Source organism: Anabrus simplex, chromosome 12 (genome assembly GCF_040414725.1).
Source record: "Anabrus simplex isolate iqAnaSimp1 chromosome 12, ASM4041472v1, whole genome shotgun sequence".
Classification (NCBI taxonomy): domain Eukaryota; kingdom Metazoa; phylum Arthropoda; class Insecta; order Orthoptera; family Tettigoniidae; genus Anabrus; species Anabrus simplex.
The window spans coordinates 100613197-100628052 of record NC_090276.1 but is presented as its reverse complement, the minus strand read 5'-3'; the positions used below and the strand labels follow the sequence as shown (position 1 = coordinate 100628052).

Here is a 14856-nt window from a genome sequence, read left to right as displayed (position 1 = left end):
GGAGATGATAGTGCTCTGGTAAGAATACATTCACGTAACGATTTTGCGTGGAAATCCCCAAGAGAATCACTTTCAGACATAGCCACAGATATGCGACTGGCTAAGTTTCCAGAAGCAAGCGGATAAATTATTTGAAATATCAGATCATCTTTGACACCATATACAGCACTATGCTCGAGAAATTCAATTAGAGTACGCAGGAACTCAATAACTTGTTCGATAGAGTCAGTAGAATAAGACTTCATCCCTTTAATAAGTAATTGCAGCGGATGTGGTAGCTTTGCAAAATTAACGACTGAAGAAATATTCTCTGTCGCACCTGAATCATTGCCGGATGAAATGGGGTGTAATTGCAGTGGATGTGGTAGCTTTGTGAAATTAACGACTGAAGAAATATTCTCTGTCGCACATGCATCATTGCCGGATGAAATGGGGTGAACAGGCGGTGGTTGCGAAAGTCCCTGTTCAGTAAGTTGAGCAACATCAGCAGGCTTATTTTCAACGGAGACAGAAAACAAGCTATCTCCCATCCCCAAAAGAGTCTCAATTTTATTCGACCACAAAACTAATAAGGTTTTCACATCATCGCCCATACTATCACCAAAAAATGCCTGGAGATCAGACACACGGTTTCTGTAATGAAGCAGGCGAGCTTTAATACGACAAATCTGCTTTCATGTGACATCACTTTGACCTTGACTAAACTCGTCCAACGTGGACTCTATTTGAGACAGCGAAACCCCGATATGACCTAACGCACTCTCAAGAAGAATGGAAGGTTGACAGCTCGATAAACTAACAGGGTTACGTAACGAGGAACGAAGAAGTCTAATATTATCGTCTAATGTACCGGCAGGAGAAACGCCCCTAATACATAGCTCATATCCCAGCTCCTCGGTTCGTAGCAATTCAAGACCGAAACAGTCGCGTATCTTATCTTCATTAACTGATCCCATTGACCCGAGTGCATCTTTACTAGTATCAGTCATAATTGCTCCTTTAAATACGAAAGAATAATAGACAAGACTGAATTTACTGATGGAAACCACGCGATGACGCTACCACCTGAGAAGGTGCTAGCATTAGGGCCTAGGAAAATAGGAACATGCCCAGAGAGGAAGCTAGGTGGACCGAGGTTAGGGAGCTTTCCATCTGTAAATCTATCCGTCTTTTATTCACTGACAACAACATATGTACAACATTATAACTGAAGCACTCTTTCAAAAGTAAACCAATAAACTCCTATTGGCCTCTTACATACAAGAGAGAACAGAAGATCTATTATCCCCAGAAAATATAATGGAAACAAGTAGTACTAGAAAGTAATAATAAACATTAACATTAAAGAAAAAGAAACGGCCTTCAACTGGCCATAGGCCCCTGGACTACGAACCCGGCCCATCCAAACAGCACAGCACACACAGAAAAGCAACTCAGATCCACTTACACACCCATTCGCGGCCACAAACATTAACCTCTCACTCAATACACACACATACAACATTCACTTACGACTTACGCTCCGATGTTTGCAGCCCAGAAGCCTTGGGTTTGAAAGGAACCTTCCAGTAGTTGCTCAAGAGAGCGACAAATAATTAGTGAGATTCTAACGCTGGATACAACCAGCCACCAAGACTACATTTGAGAAGGGAAGGGGAAGGGACAGGAGGGGGAACAACCAGTGTAGAAACAATACACTCGACTCACAGTGCAGGCGCACTTCAAGTGTCTGTAAGAGTCTTGTGAGAGAGCGTAATAGAAGTTTCTCGTAACGCAATTTCTTAAATACATGAAAATATCTGTGATAGGTGTTATGTAAGATGTGCATGTGGTTGTTGCTGGCTTTGAAGGCTATTTTCATGCCTTTCTTCTTTAAAACATTAGTAATCATGTGAATTCCATTGACATAGGTAAAAGTGGAGAAAGAATCGTGTTTGGATGGTTCTTTTTTAAGCATGGTCTTAGGTCGGAATTTGTGTTTATTAATGATATTTTCTATGAATTGATTATTAAAGCCATTGAATCTAGCCATGTGACGGATAGTATTCAATTCTATGTGGAAATCTTTTTTTATTCATGGGTACGCTGAATGCTCCATGTACAGGACTATTATAGGTTGCTTTTTTGTGGGGGAAGGGATGAAATGAATCTTGTCGGATTGTGACGGCTGAATGGGTGGGTTTTCTGTATATCTTGTAGGTTAAGGATTCCTGTTGTCTAGTAATGGTAAGATCCAAAAAATTGATTTTTTGATCTACTTCTGACTCCAAAGTGAAATTAATGTGAGGATCGATGTTATTTAATGTTAGAAGTGTGGTATTAGCATCTTGCAGGTTCTCGTTAATAACTACAAGGACATCGGCGATGTATCTAACCCAAAAAAGGATGTTATCAAAGTTATTGTTGAATTTTGTGTTCTCGAGAATGTCTAAATAGATTTCTGCGAGAATCCCGGAAGCCGGTGAACCCATTGCTAGACCGTTTTGTTGGTAAATAGTACCATTAAACATAAAAAAGTTGTTGTTAAATTCCAATTTGAGCAATGTAATAAAATCTTGGATTTCCAGTTTACTCAGGTGACCATTTTTTTGCAGATTAATTTTTATGATGCGAATTAGTTTAGAAATTGGTATACTGGGATACATATTAACAATGTCAAAGGAATGAAGTGAATAGTCAGGACGCATGTTAAAGTTATTAAGTTTGTCTATTAATTCGAAGGAGTTTCTAACTGACTTCTTAGATGAAAAAAGGTAATTTTTACGTGGAAACTTTTGGATAAATTGAGTAGTTTTATACAGGGGACTCGGTCTAAAATTGATGATTGGGCGAATGGGCACACCGGCTTTATGAATTTTAGGAAGAGCTCTAGCTGTAGGAAGTCCGGGGTTCATACTAATGAGCTGGCTTTTTTCTTGTTCAGTGAGCAGAAAGGAAGAATTTTTTAAGGTTTGTTTTAGAGAGTCTCTGGATTTTTTGTGTGGGGTCTTTTTTAACTATGGAGAAAGAACTATCTTTAAAGAAATCAGATGTTTTGCTGATATAATCTTTTTTATCTATGATGACCGTCGTGTTACCTTTGTCAGCCTTGGTTACAATTAGGTTGTTGTCTTTAATTTTCTTGTATTTTCTCTATTAGATCTCTCGAGTTAATTCCAATTTTGTTCTTCAGGTTCATTGGGTTCCGACGGAATTGAGACTACCTTTAAAAAACAGCAATCGTTCATGCTACATGAACGAGTCCATCTTTCTCAATTCGTCAAGTGTATACTGGTCGTATTGGACAATTCCCTCTGCGCCATTGTGGAACACGATTTTAGAACATTCCAGAAACATAAGAACTTACATAAGATTTCACTTGAATTTAAGTGTGCAACACATGTTCAACTGTCAACCTAAGACTTTGTCATTAAGTGATTTTATACGACATCACAATGCTTTTATTCATCTGTTAATTTTAACATATTCTGGTCATATTTATTGTAACACATGTATAAGGTTTTTACTTATGTTTGTCATTCCATCACCATCCCATCCCCTTATTCATCCACATCATTTGATTTTTTGATTATTTCTTTTGCTTGTAATTTTGGCTAGGCTGATGATGGTCCAAAAAACGGACTGAAACTAGTACCTGTTATTATTATATTGTAATGTTTTGAGAAACGTTAAATGATTTTAAGTATTGAGAAGGTGGAACAATAAAATTTTGTACTCATTTTTAAGTTAAGTCAAAACTCAATACGGAATCCAAGCATGAAGTTTATTGTATTAAATGATGAAGCTAACTAAGCTAAAAGAAAAGCCTTCCAATATCTAGGCATTAAATTAAAAATAGCCAAGTTAGGCAAAGATATAGACTTTCTCAAGAAGTGCATTCAGTTTGATTTAACACCAAATTTCCTAAGACACAAAAAAAAGAAACATCGTATTTCGTTCCAAACCTCTAAAACTCAAACCAAGGCTACCAAAATCGGGTTGAAAGATGAAATCAAATTTTTGTATAAGAAAAAATCATTCCTCTACCATAAATTATACGAGTCTCACCTCGCGGTAACTAAAATGTTATTTAAAGCACATTGGACAATCTTTTTCCAATCAGTTAAGATAAATTATTTTTAGACCTATCTAGAAAGAACATACTTTGGATAATAAATTGGAGAAATTAAAGAAATCTAAATCGCAAGACCATCGAATCAAACGCAATAATAGACCAGCAAATGACTGTAACCAATTCCATTCACCCGTAATCAATCTATCCAATACTCCCCTAAATGCAAATGAAGAAATAATTTTAGCCAAGGGACCCAAACATAAGTGGCCTGATTCGAACACAACCAACTCAATCATCACAATGATAACTGAATCGGAACTGGCCATTTCCAAAACACCTTCAGATATACAAGATGAACTAAGATACGAAATCAAAAAGAAGCTCTCTAGTAAGAACTCTCCTAATTTTTCCAATTCTAACAGCAAGAACACACAAACTGATCTGAAACTCCTACATGCACTAAAAAAGAAAATTAAAGACAACAACCTAATTGTAACCAAGGCTGACAAAGGTAACATGACGGTCATCACAGATAAAAAAGATTATATCAGCAAAACATCTGATTTCTTTAAAGATAGTTCTTTCTCCATAGTTAAAAAAGACCCCACACAAAAAATCCAGAGACTCCTAAAACAAACCCTAAAAAATTCTTCCTTTCTGCTCACTGAACATGAAAAATGCCAGCTTATTAGTATGAACCCCGGACTTCCTACAGCTAGAGCTCTTCCTAAAATTCATAAAGCCGGTGTGCCCATTCGCCCAATCATCAATTTTAGACCGAGTCCCCTGTATAAAACTACTCAATTTATCCAAAAGTTTCTAAGTAAAAATTACCTTTTTTCATCTAAGAAGTCAGTTAGAAACTCCTTCGAATTAATAGACAAACTTAATAACTTTAACATGCGTCCTGACTATTCACTTCATTCCTTTGACATTGTTAATATGTTTCCCAGTATACCAATTTCTAAACTAATTCCCATCATCCAAAATAATGTACAAAAAACGGTCACCTGAGTAAACTGGAAATTCAAGATTTTATTACCTTGCTCAAATTGGAAGTTAACAACAACTTTTTTATGTTTAATGGTACTATTTACCAACAAAACTGTCTAGCAATGGGTTCACCGCCTTCCGGGATTCTCGCAGAAATCTATCCAGATTTTCTCGAGAATACAAAAATCAACAATAAATTTGATAACAACCTTTTTTGGGTTAGATACGTCGACGATGTCATTGTAGTTATTAACGAGGACCTGCAAGATGCTGATACCGCACTTCTAACATTAAATAACATCGATCCTCACATTAAGTTCACTTTGGAGTCAGAAGTAGATCAAAAAATCAATTTTTTGGATCTTACTATTACTAGACAACAGGAATCCTTAACCTACAAGATATACAGAAAACCCACCCATTCAGCCGTCACAATCCGACAAGATTCATTTCATCCCTTCCCCCACAAAAAAGCAACCTATAGTAGTCTTGTACATAGAGCGTTCAACGTACCCATGAATAAAAAAGATTTCCACACAGAATTGAATACTATCCGTCACATGGCTAGATTCAATGGCTTTAATAATCAGTTCATACAAAATATCATTAATAAACACAAATTCCGACCTAAGACCACGCTTAAAACAGAACCATCCAAACACGATTCTTTCTCTACTTTTACCTATGTCAATGGAATTCACATGATTACTAATGTTTTAAAGAAGAAAGGCATGAAAATAGCCTTCAAAGCCAGCAACAACCACATGCACATCTTACATAACACCTCACATATTAATAAAATAAACAGGTACTAAAAATCAGGTGTCGACAGAATTAGATGTAACACACGTTCAAATATTTCCTACATAGGGCAGACCGGTAGGAGCTTCAATATTAGATATTCTGAGCATTTCAACGCAATCAAATACAACAAATTTTCAGCCATCGGCCAACATATGGTCGATTATAACCATAGTTTTACGAACATTGAAACAGACATGGACATACTCGAAATAGCTAAAAAGGGACCTCTACTCAACATAACTGAGAGTTTTTACATACATTTGGATCAATATTTTAATGCCAACTACAATCTTAATGAAATTACTGAGAAACCCAATATTTTATTTGATCTTTTTATTTCCTATTACAGTAGAGTCTCGATTATCCGACGTAAACGGGACCTGGAGTACGTCGGATCACCGAAAATGTCGGATAATACAGAATTACTTTGAAAATGAACTGAAACAAACAGGAAGGCTAAAATAATGACATATTTTACGGTGCTCTATTTATTGAATTACCAATTCAATTGTACAGTACATGCAGTATTAAACGAAAACTTTCCAGATGTCTTACGAAAAGAAACTTTTCTCCACAGATATTAAGCTACCTAATACCGTACCGTTTTTGCCACCGATCACGCCACCCAGCACTGGCAGGAAAATTAGGGTCCCCTTCATTAAAATCCTTCTGGAAATACACAGTCTTTTCCCGCAGAATGGTGCCAGATATTGGCAGGCCCTTTTCCCGGTGTTGAGATACCAAAGAAATAGTGCTTCACTTACTTTTTCGTACTGACATTTTTTCATTGTTTTTCTCTGCTCTGGTAGAGCACAACTTTTCAATTTCTTCCCTCTGTTTTTTCCAGTCTCCCACTGTAACACGTCCAACACCATAATATGAAGCCACATTTTGAAGAATTTCCCCTTTGTCCAGTCTCTTTAACCCACTCTACTTGTCTTCCACAGAAACAGTCACTTTCTTCCATTTACTCGCCATACTCACAGAGGATATGAAAATTATAACATCCGCACCGAACCAATACTACAATGACTGAAGACTCACTGCACCTGTCCTTGAGAAAAACCCAGTCCTACCGCCAGCGTTCAGGCCAGTGCTTGCCCCATGGTCGCACCCTCCACAGCGGGTGTGCCTGAATTTAGTCTCCACCAAAAGTTGAAATTAAGTCTAACAGTGTCGGATAACACGGAATGTCGGATAAGCGAAGGTCGGATGAGCGAGACTCTACTGTATATGAAAAATAAATCAGCTGTTCATAACCCTTTCTTTAAATCACGACCACAAATACCACTAACTTCCCTCTCTCCTAACCCGCCCTGAACCATACCCCCTTCCCTCCCTCCCGTCTCCTTCCACACTTACGTCAAACTTGCCCTCCGCACTCCCTCTCCTCTTTTGTTGTTCTATTCCGCGTGACGCTCACTCTGTCCGTTGCACTCATTCCAGCAGCTTGTTCTACAAAATAAGCACAAGGTGAGTACTCGTTATTTCGCCCCCTCCTCCCCTTGTATTTTCTCTATTAGATCTCTTGAGTTAATTCCAATTTTGTTCTTCTGGTCATATTGGACAATTCCCTCTGTGCCATTGTGGAACTTGATTTTAGAACCTTCCAGAAACATAAGAACTTACATAAGATTTCACTCGAATTTAAGTGTGCAACACAAGTTCAACCGTCAACCTAAGACTTTATCATCAAGTGACTTTATACATCACAATGCTTTTATTCATCTGTTATTTTTAACATATTCTGGTCATATTTATTGTAACACATGTATAAGGTTTTTACTTTTGTATGTCATTCCATCACCATCCCATCCCCTTATTCATCCACATCACTTCATTTTTAGATTATGTCTTTTGCTTGTAATTTTGGCTAGGCTGATGATGGTCCAAAAAACGGACCGAAACTAGTACCTGTTATAATTATATTGTAATGTTTTGAGAAACGTTAAATGATTTTAAGTATTGAGAAGGTGGAACAATAAAATTTTGTACTCATTTCTAAGTTAAGTCTTTGCTCAATACGGAACCCAACCATGAAGTTTATTACTTTAAAAGTATTGTAAATATGCTGAAAAATAAATTGAGTTTTTCACAGATCAATAACTTTAACTGTTTGTACTTGTATTTGATGGAGTTAGTCGGCTTAGCTTCTGTACGCCTCAATTATGATTCTAATCACTAAATGGTAAAATACGAGAACATAGGCATTTGTAAACACAATGGGCAGTTTAACAGTTTAAAATGACAGTGCTAAAATTGGGATAGACATTGATTCTAATAACACTGACGTCCAAAACACAGTAATATCCTCACAGTAATGAGATTTGGCTGAAATTCCTAAGTTCTTTGTTTTTAAAAAAATTGTCAGTTATATTGTATACATTAAAATTTGAGTCATAAATCCTGTTAAAACTCACTAGTATCTACAGCTTAAAGTCTTAATGTATGTGTCAAAGAGGTTGGAAAATTCTGCATTATGTATTGGTTTGGGACACGCTTCTGTAATTTATTAAATGTAAACGGTAAAATGCAACTTGTTGGTAGTTTCCTCGAACTAGTCTTGATTTGACGAGCAGACTGTACATTGGAAGCAGTTCGTTTTTATGAGAGCTTGGTCAAAAGAGATGTCAATCTGAAATTCTTTCAATGTTGATATATTATCCTTTTTCACAATCTTTAAGTGATGGTGCGTCTGTAACAAATGAACTTACGTGATAATGTTGTGTGTTATTGTGCTTTCACAGTGATCGTATTGATGTGCGTCACTTACCCTTTTGACTGCTACTATAATACCTTGCGGTGCTTGTTACATCACGGTGACTGCTTTCTTTCGTGTTACTACTTCTTGTGTTGTATGTATGAAGATGCTGTTGTCAAGGGCGAGTAAGGGACTTAGGGGAGGAAACAGTAGGCAGGGTGTTAGACGTTGGCATATCGTGTGGAGAGATGTCTTTATGCGTTGTGAAAGTGGGAGTAGGGGAAGAAATGGTAGGCCTTGGCATATTGTGTGGAGGGGAGTCATTATGCGCTGTCAAAGTAGTAATTGTGTCTATTTTTGTGGTGGGAATTTTCAGATTAAATGTCTTTAAGAATTTACTATTATCTGATTTGAAAGTTTGTAGCAATATTGGCAGTTGCTCTATTAACGGACTCTTTATTTCGATCGCATCATTCAGATTTTTCCCCTATTCAAATATTGGTCCAAATGAATATAAATATTCTCAAACTCAGTCATTAACTTCCCTTTTTCAATCCTTTTGATTATTTTGAGGTCTTATTGTGGTGTATTGATGGCCGGTTTCTTTCATGTGGTTACTCATTGCGGAATATTTATTATGCTTTAAAGCATTGAAGTGTTCAATGTACCTGGTAAGAAAGCTGCGGCCAGTTTGGCAAACATACGAAGAATTACACTGTGTGCATGACATTCTGTATATCCCAGTCTGTATATCTTCGAGTGTCGGAGGGGTCCACCATACCGTGCACACTGTGAAGACTTGGTGATGACATTCTTTTAATTGCATTGCATTTCCAACATTAATGAGAGTTACAGTTTGTGTTCATCTGTATTGTCAGGGAAGATCCGAGAAAGCCAAAGCGAACTAATGATCCAAACTTTATACAGACGAGTTTACTCATTCTCTTGAATGCAGTCTTTCCAACAGCGTTGTTCCAGGTAGCGGTTTTTCCTGTGCACATTGGGTGATGATATCTTTCCATTGCTGTTGGTCTTTTGCAGGACTAGTCAAAGACAGGCCTACAAGTTTGACATCACTGGTGAACGTTTACCACCATGTGATTCGTGGTTGGTTTGTGGTGTGTCTGGCTCTTGGAGGGATCCAGAACATAGCAACACTAGGTATCCGGTATTGGTGCAGACGTAGAACATTGCCAGCCAGCCACAAAACTTCCTCTGGGGGGGGGGGATGTGTTCAGTATATCCTCAGAATCAGTTGCAATGTTTGCTGGAGTAGGTGGCTGTTGATGCAGTGAAGATGTAATTTAATTGGTCAGAGTTGATGAAACACTGCTGCAGCCTTCCCAGTATGGGCACTATTGTGTGTGACGATGACAATTTATAGAGTAAATCCAATGTTGGTTTGCATGCTCCCAGCCGCAATCTTCATAAGTTGTGTTCTATAGGCCAATGATGTTGGCTTCACCATCAACGTCTGTGGTGCTTTTGATGCTGAGTGTCTTCCTCCGTCAGAAGTGCACTGTCTTCCACGAAATTCAAGTTTGACATTGGTCCATCTAATGCTTGCTTCGCCCTATGACATGACCTTCCTCATTACAAAGTCTAAAGCAGTAATACCAAGAAGATGCAACCATATGAATTACATCTTTGATGTTTAACATTTTCAGTTGTGAAATCACACAATTTTCTTCCTTTTTGATGTAATTTCAGTCACGTACTCTCCAAACCCAGGAACAAACAAGGGGCAGACCCAGACTGACATTTCAATGTAACAGCATCTTGAAGCATAGATCTGGCAATCTCTGCATTACCTGCTGTGACAGCATAATAACCCAGCACTTTAATTCATATTATTTGAAGTATCTTTGCATTGGATAAAAACCGAATAACATTCCAGATAAACAGAAATCTGGATTAATCAGGGCTGCAAAAAGAAGGTTCTTGTGTACTGTATTGTGGATGTGCTTGTTATTTCAGAAAGGTCATCTCAGTGAATGCAGATGACTGTGATCTTGGTTGAATGTGGAAAGGAAAAAAGGCTTATAAGGGGCTGAGAAAATAACTTAGAAGTTCTAGAGTGCATAATTAGAACTTGGGCTATGTTCTGCGGACCTTGTTGTGAAATTTTCCTTTGTAGAATTTGGATATTCTCTGCATTTGAGTTTGTAAACGTCACCAGGAGTCAAATACTACTCATACCTGCTGGTTCCAGGACAAAGGTCAGATAGAGGTGTCACAGAGTAATGTGGAAGGATGCTTTTCTTTGTCCCCTGTCCTGGAATCAGTGAGGTTATTTGTGCTAACCATCTGGTGTGTTTTTGCAGGTCCATGTCCAGACTAATGAAGACAATCTGTCTGAAGAGATTCAGACTGATCGGATTTTGATGAAGAACAAGTGGACACAGAAACCTGTCACATTCCACGCCAATACGAAGGAGGACCCTTTGGCTACGTTCTCACGGGTAATCATTTACTTTTTGATCTTATTCAAGAGATGGTGGATTCAAATTGCTGAATGTGGTTTTCCTTGTTTCCCATTTTCGCACCAGCTTAATGCTGTACCTTAATTGGGGCCACAGTTGCTAATCATAGTCATGTTCTATGTCATCGTCATCACCGAAAGACCCGTGTCAGTGTGACAGAACAAATAGAAAAAAAAAGAAGAAAAAAAAAGTTAATCTTAGTAGCTTTAAGTTTATGTCAAGAAGACGTACAATGGGGTGAAATTATTTTTCTATTTTAAGGAAAAGTTATTTTTGTTGGCAATCTGAGAGAATGTGAAAGAAATTTAACACAACTTATAATCTACATATTAAAAGAGTTCACTAAAAACAGCTTAGGAGCCCGCCTGGTGGCCATGATCGTTAAAGCGCTGAAGTCTAAACGGTCTGACACCGAGGTTAGCCGGTTGGAGTCCCGTTGGTCGAAAAAATATTCACCATCAGAATGTTGGCCGGCAGGGTAGGGGAGGTGGTGGTATACAATTTCTAATCACTAGATTGCGTGCCAAAAGCCTGGATTAAATTCCAAACCTCTCTGCAGTGCTCGTATGCAGTGAGGGCATATGACACTTGATGGTGATTCGTCCGTCGGATGGGGACGTTAAGCCTTGAGCAGGCCCCTCGATGCTATTCGACAGGAGTAGGCTATGTGCTGGCACCGGGTTTTACCCTCTCTCTACTATCATATATCACGTCATTCATTTCACCTCATTAACTCCTCTGATGAGGTTGATGTCAGGGAGGGCATCCGGTCATAAAAACCTGCCACAACAGATTCATCTCCCTCATACCCGACCCCGTGACGAGGAACGTACGAATTTGGAAAACACCGAGACGAAATAACAATAGTGAAGGGACCGAGAAGGGAACTACCTATGTACATTTTTAATGGCTGGCAACCAGGTATTACTTAATTGATACCGGTGTCCCTGTTGAAATTGTTAGGATTTCTACGTATTTCCACAGCTTGCAGGTGATAAATATCATTGTTAATCTGTATTGAAGATATTGAATGTAGGATACTAAAGGGTTTATTGTGTCACCTATTCAATACATTATCAATTTTTAAACATGTAGGAATGTATTATTAAATCCATTTGAGACATGTTTTGCCCTTCATTGAGGGCATCATCAGTCATTGTACCTCCTCAAGGCATAAATCAGGTACCTGATTAGTAATTAAATTGTAAACATTAAGATACATTACAATAGAAAAGTTCAGCAAAAAAAAAATTCAGTGATGATACAGTTTATAGACACAGTAGTCGGCACCAATGCGTAAAATCACTGGGTATTTTAGCAGAGTCCAGCAGTGGTGGTCCGAAGAATAATTGACGCTACTCATTAGAAAATTATAGGAAAATATAAAGTTATACATATATTTACATTTAAACAGTTAGGGGAGAAAGGGTATAAAGTATCTGGCGTCAGTGTTCATGAAACTAATTACTGCCATTGGTTGAACGATTACAGGTTGACAGGGTAACTATACAGTAAATTTACAATATCCAATTGTACAGTTGAAAAATTACAAGCTTATATACATATTTACAAGAGAGCAGCTTGGTGAGAAAGGACATAAAATGTCTGGCATCAAGTGCGTCCCGTTGTTTTAGTCGTTGGTTGACGATTGCAGCATTAACACATCAGTAATATGCAGAGTGGTCCGACCTTAGTTTATGTCCACAGGGGGCAGGGAAAAATATTCCACCGTTTTTTCAAGAATGTCAAATGACGTTCTATATTGCAAGTGACTAATCTCATGTTCATGTTCTATAGGTTCTATAGGCGTAGTCATACTGGAAGTTGTCTGGTTGAAGTCCCGGATTCATGAATATGGCTTAATAAGCACGGTGAATTTGGTCGGCATGTACTGAGACTCATTTGGTGTCAGTGAGTACAGGGTGCATTTGAATGGCAACAATGACAGCAGTTATTTGTTGGTAATTGTATTTACTGGGAATATGTTGCAGGTTAGAGTCGTTCGCTTTTTAGTTCTGTTAACTTCATGTAGCTTTGAATGCTATGTGAAAACATCAGTGTGAGATGCTAGTGAGACTTTTTGATATTATTCCGTAAATGAAAACATGAAGGACCTCGGAACGAACTTATTGTTTTTTGCTGCTGGCCTGGTGAAATAGAATGGAGTTGGTTATGGTATAATCCGCAGTGGAGGGATTAAAAATACATTACTACAGAGTCAGAGCGTCATATCTGGGACGAGGTATCTTCATTTTCTGTTTGTGAAGAGGAGCCGTAGTGGCATGCCATGTTCGTGCAGGTGTGCGCTGATTCTAGCGTGTTGTTAAAAGTTGTGTTGTATGAAGTGGAAGTTATCTGCAATCGAGATGTTATTATTATTAATTGGTGTGTAAAGAAAAGATCTTGGTAAGTAAAGAAGAGTAAATGTTGTGTTACATACCTGATGTGTGACTGAGAAGCTTTTTGTTGAGTTATTTCTCGTATTATATCGATGGGTTCATCGTGGAGGGGGAAGTGCTTGGGTGGGAGGAGGTATGGGCCTGCTGTCATTGCGTGTGGGGGAATTGGTGCGAATGGGCGAGGTAGGGGGGAGGGGGGTGACTGTCAATGTGCTGGGTGATTTAGTTGATGTGGTATTAAAGATTTTAGAAAAGTTGTTGCCTTGAAAATTCATTTTTGGTAGTAAGGTGGGAATTTGGTCATATGGGTTTTTTTTAAAAATATCTATTATCTCGTTGAGGTTTTTGTCTTTATTGAAGTGTTGGTCTAGAAAGATGCATAGGTTCTCAAACTCAGTCATTAGTTTGCCTTTCTCAACTCTTTTTAGGATTTTTAAGTCTTGTTCTATTGTGGTGAACTGGTGGCCAGTGTCCCTCATGTGGGTGCTCATTGCGGAAAATTTTTATGTTTTTGGGCATTATAGTGTTCTAAATAACGGGTTTGGAAGCTTCGGCCAGTCTGTCCGATGTACGAGCAATTGCATTGTGAACAGGTGAGTCTGTAAATACCTGAGCCCGCGTAGCGATTATTTCTTAGGTTGACAGAGTTTTGGTTGCAAAATATGTTCTGGTTCGTGTTCTGCATTTTGAAAGCAATGTTGACTTAGTGCTTTTTTTAGGGGGTTGGCTATCTGGTGGATAACTGGATTAGTGTGTGTGAAAGTTGCGTATTTGGGTTTACTGGGTTTTATTGGGGAAAGTTGCGTTGTTTTACTTTGTTGATCATCCTGTTGATCGTGTTGGTGTTGAAGCCGTTGAATTTGGCTATTTCTTTTATGTGATCAAGATCTTTTTTTAGATTGTTAGGTGAAAGGGGAATTTTTAAAGCTCTATATATTAAACTGCGGTAAGAGGCTTGTTTATGAGAGTTAGGGTGTTTGTTGTTAGCGGAGTGAAGGAGGGTTTTCTGTGTATCTGAAATTCAAATGTGTTGTCCATTCGTGTGATATTGATGTCTAAAAAATTAATAGAGCTATTGTTCTCATCTTCCTTTTTATATTGTTGTCTAAAGTGTTTAAGAATGTGAGGATGTTGTCGCTGCTATTGCACTGTTTGTCGATGATGATTGATGACTAATGTGTCGTCGACATAGTGGAGCCAAATATAAATACCATTAATGGAATTTATTATTTTATTGTGTTCTAAATTGTCCATGTAGATGTTCGCTAGAATTCCAGAAATAGGGTCCCACATAGCTAAGCTTTTTTGGTGGTAAATCTTGTTGTTGAACATGAAGTAATTATTGTGCAATACAAAAGTTAATATTTTAATAAACTCTTCGATTTCAATTTTGCCTAGTCCACTGTGTTTGGAGTGGTTGTT

The 14856-nt window shown here is 38.0% G+C and overlaps 1 protein-coding gene across 1 annotated transcript in view; it reads left to right on the top strand.

Moving 5' to 3' along the window:
• LOC136884171 (cytoplasmic dynein 2 intermediate chain 1) overlaps positions 1-14856 on the top strand; it is a 278007-nt gene that overhangs the window by 97672 nt on the left and 165479 nt on the right. Inside the window, exon 7 of the mRNA XM_067156209.2 lies at positions 10877-11014. Within this exon, the coding sequence (XP_067012310.2) occupies positions 10877-11014 (138 nt within the window). The remainder of the gene's footprint in view (positions 1-10876; positions 11015-14856) is intronic.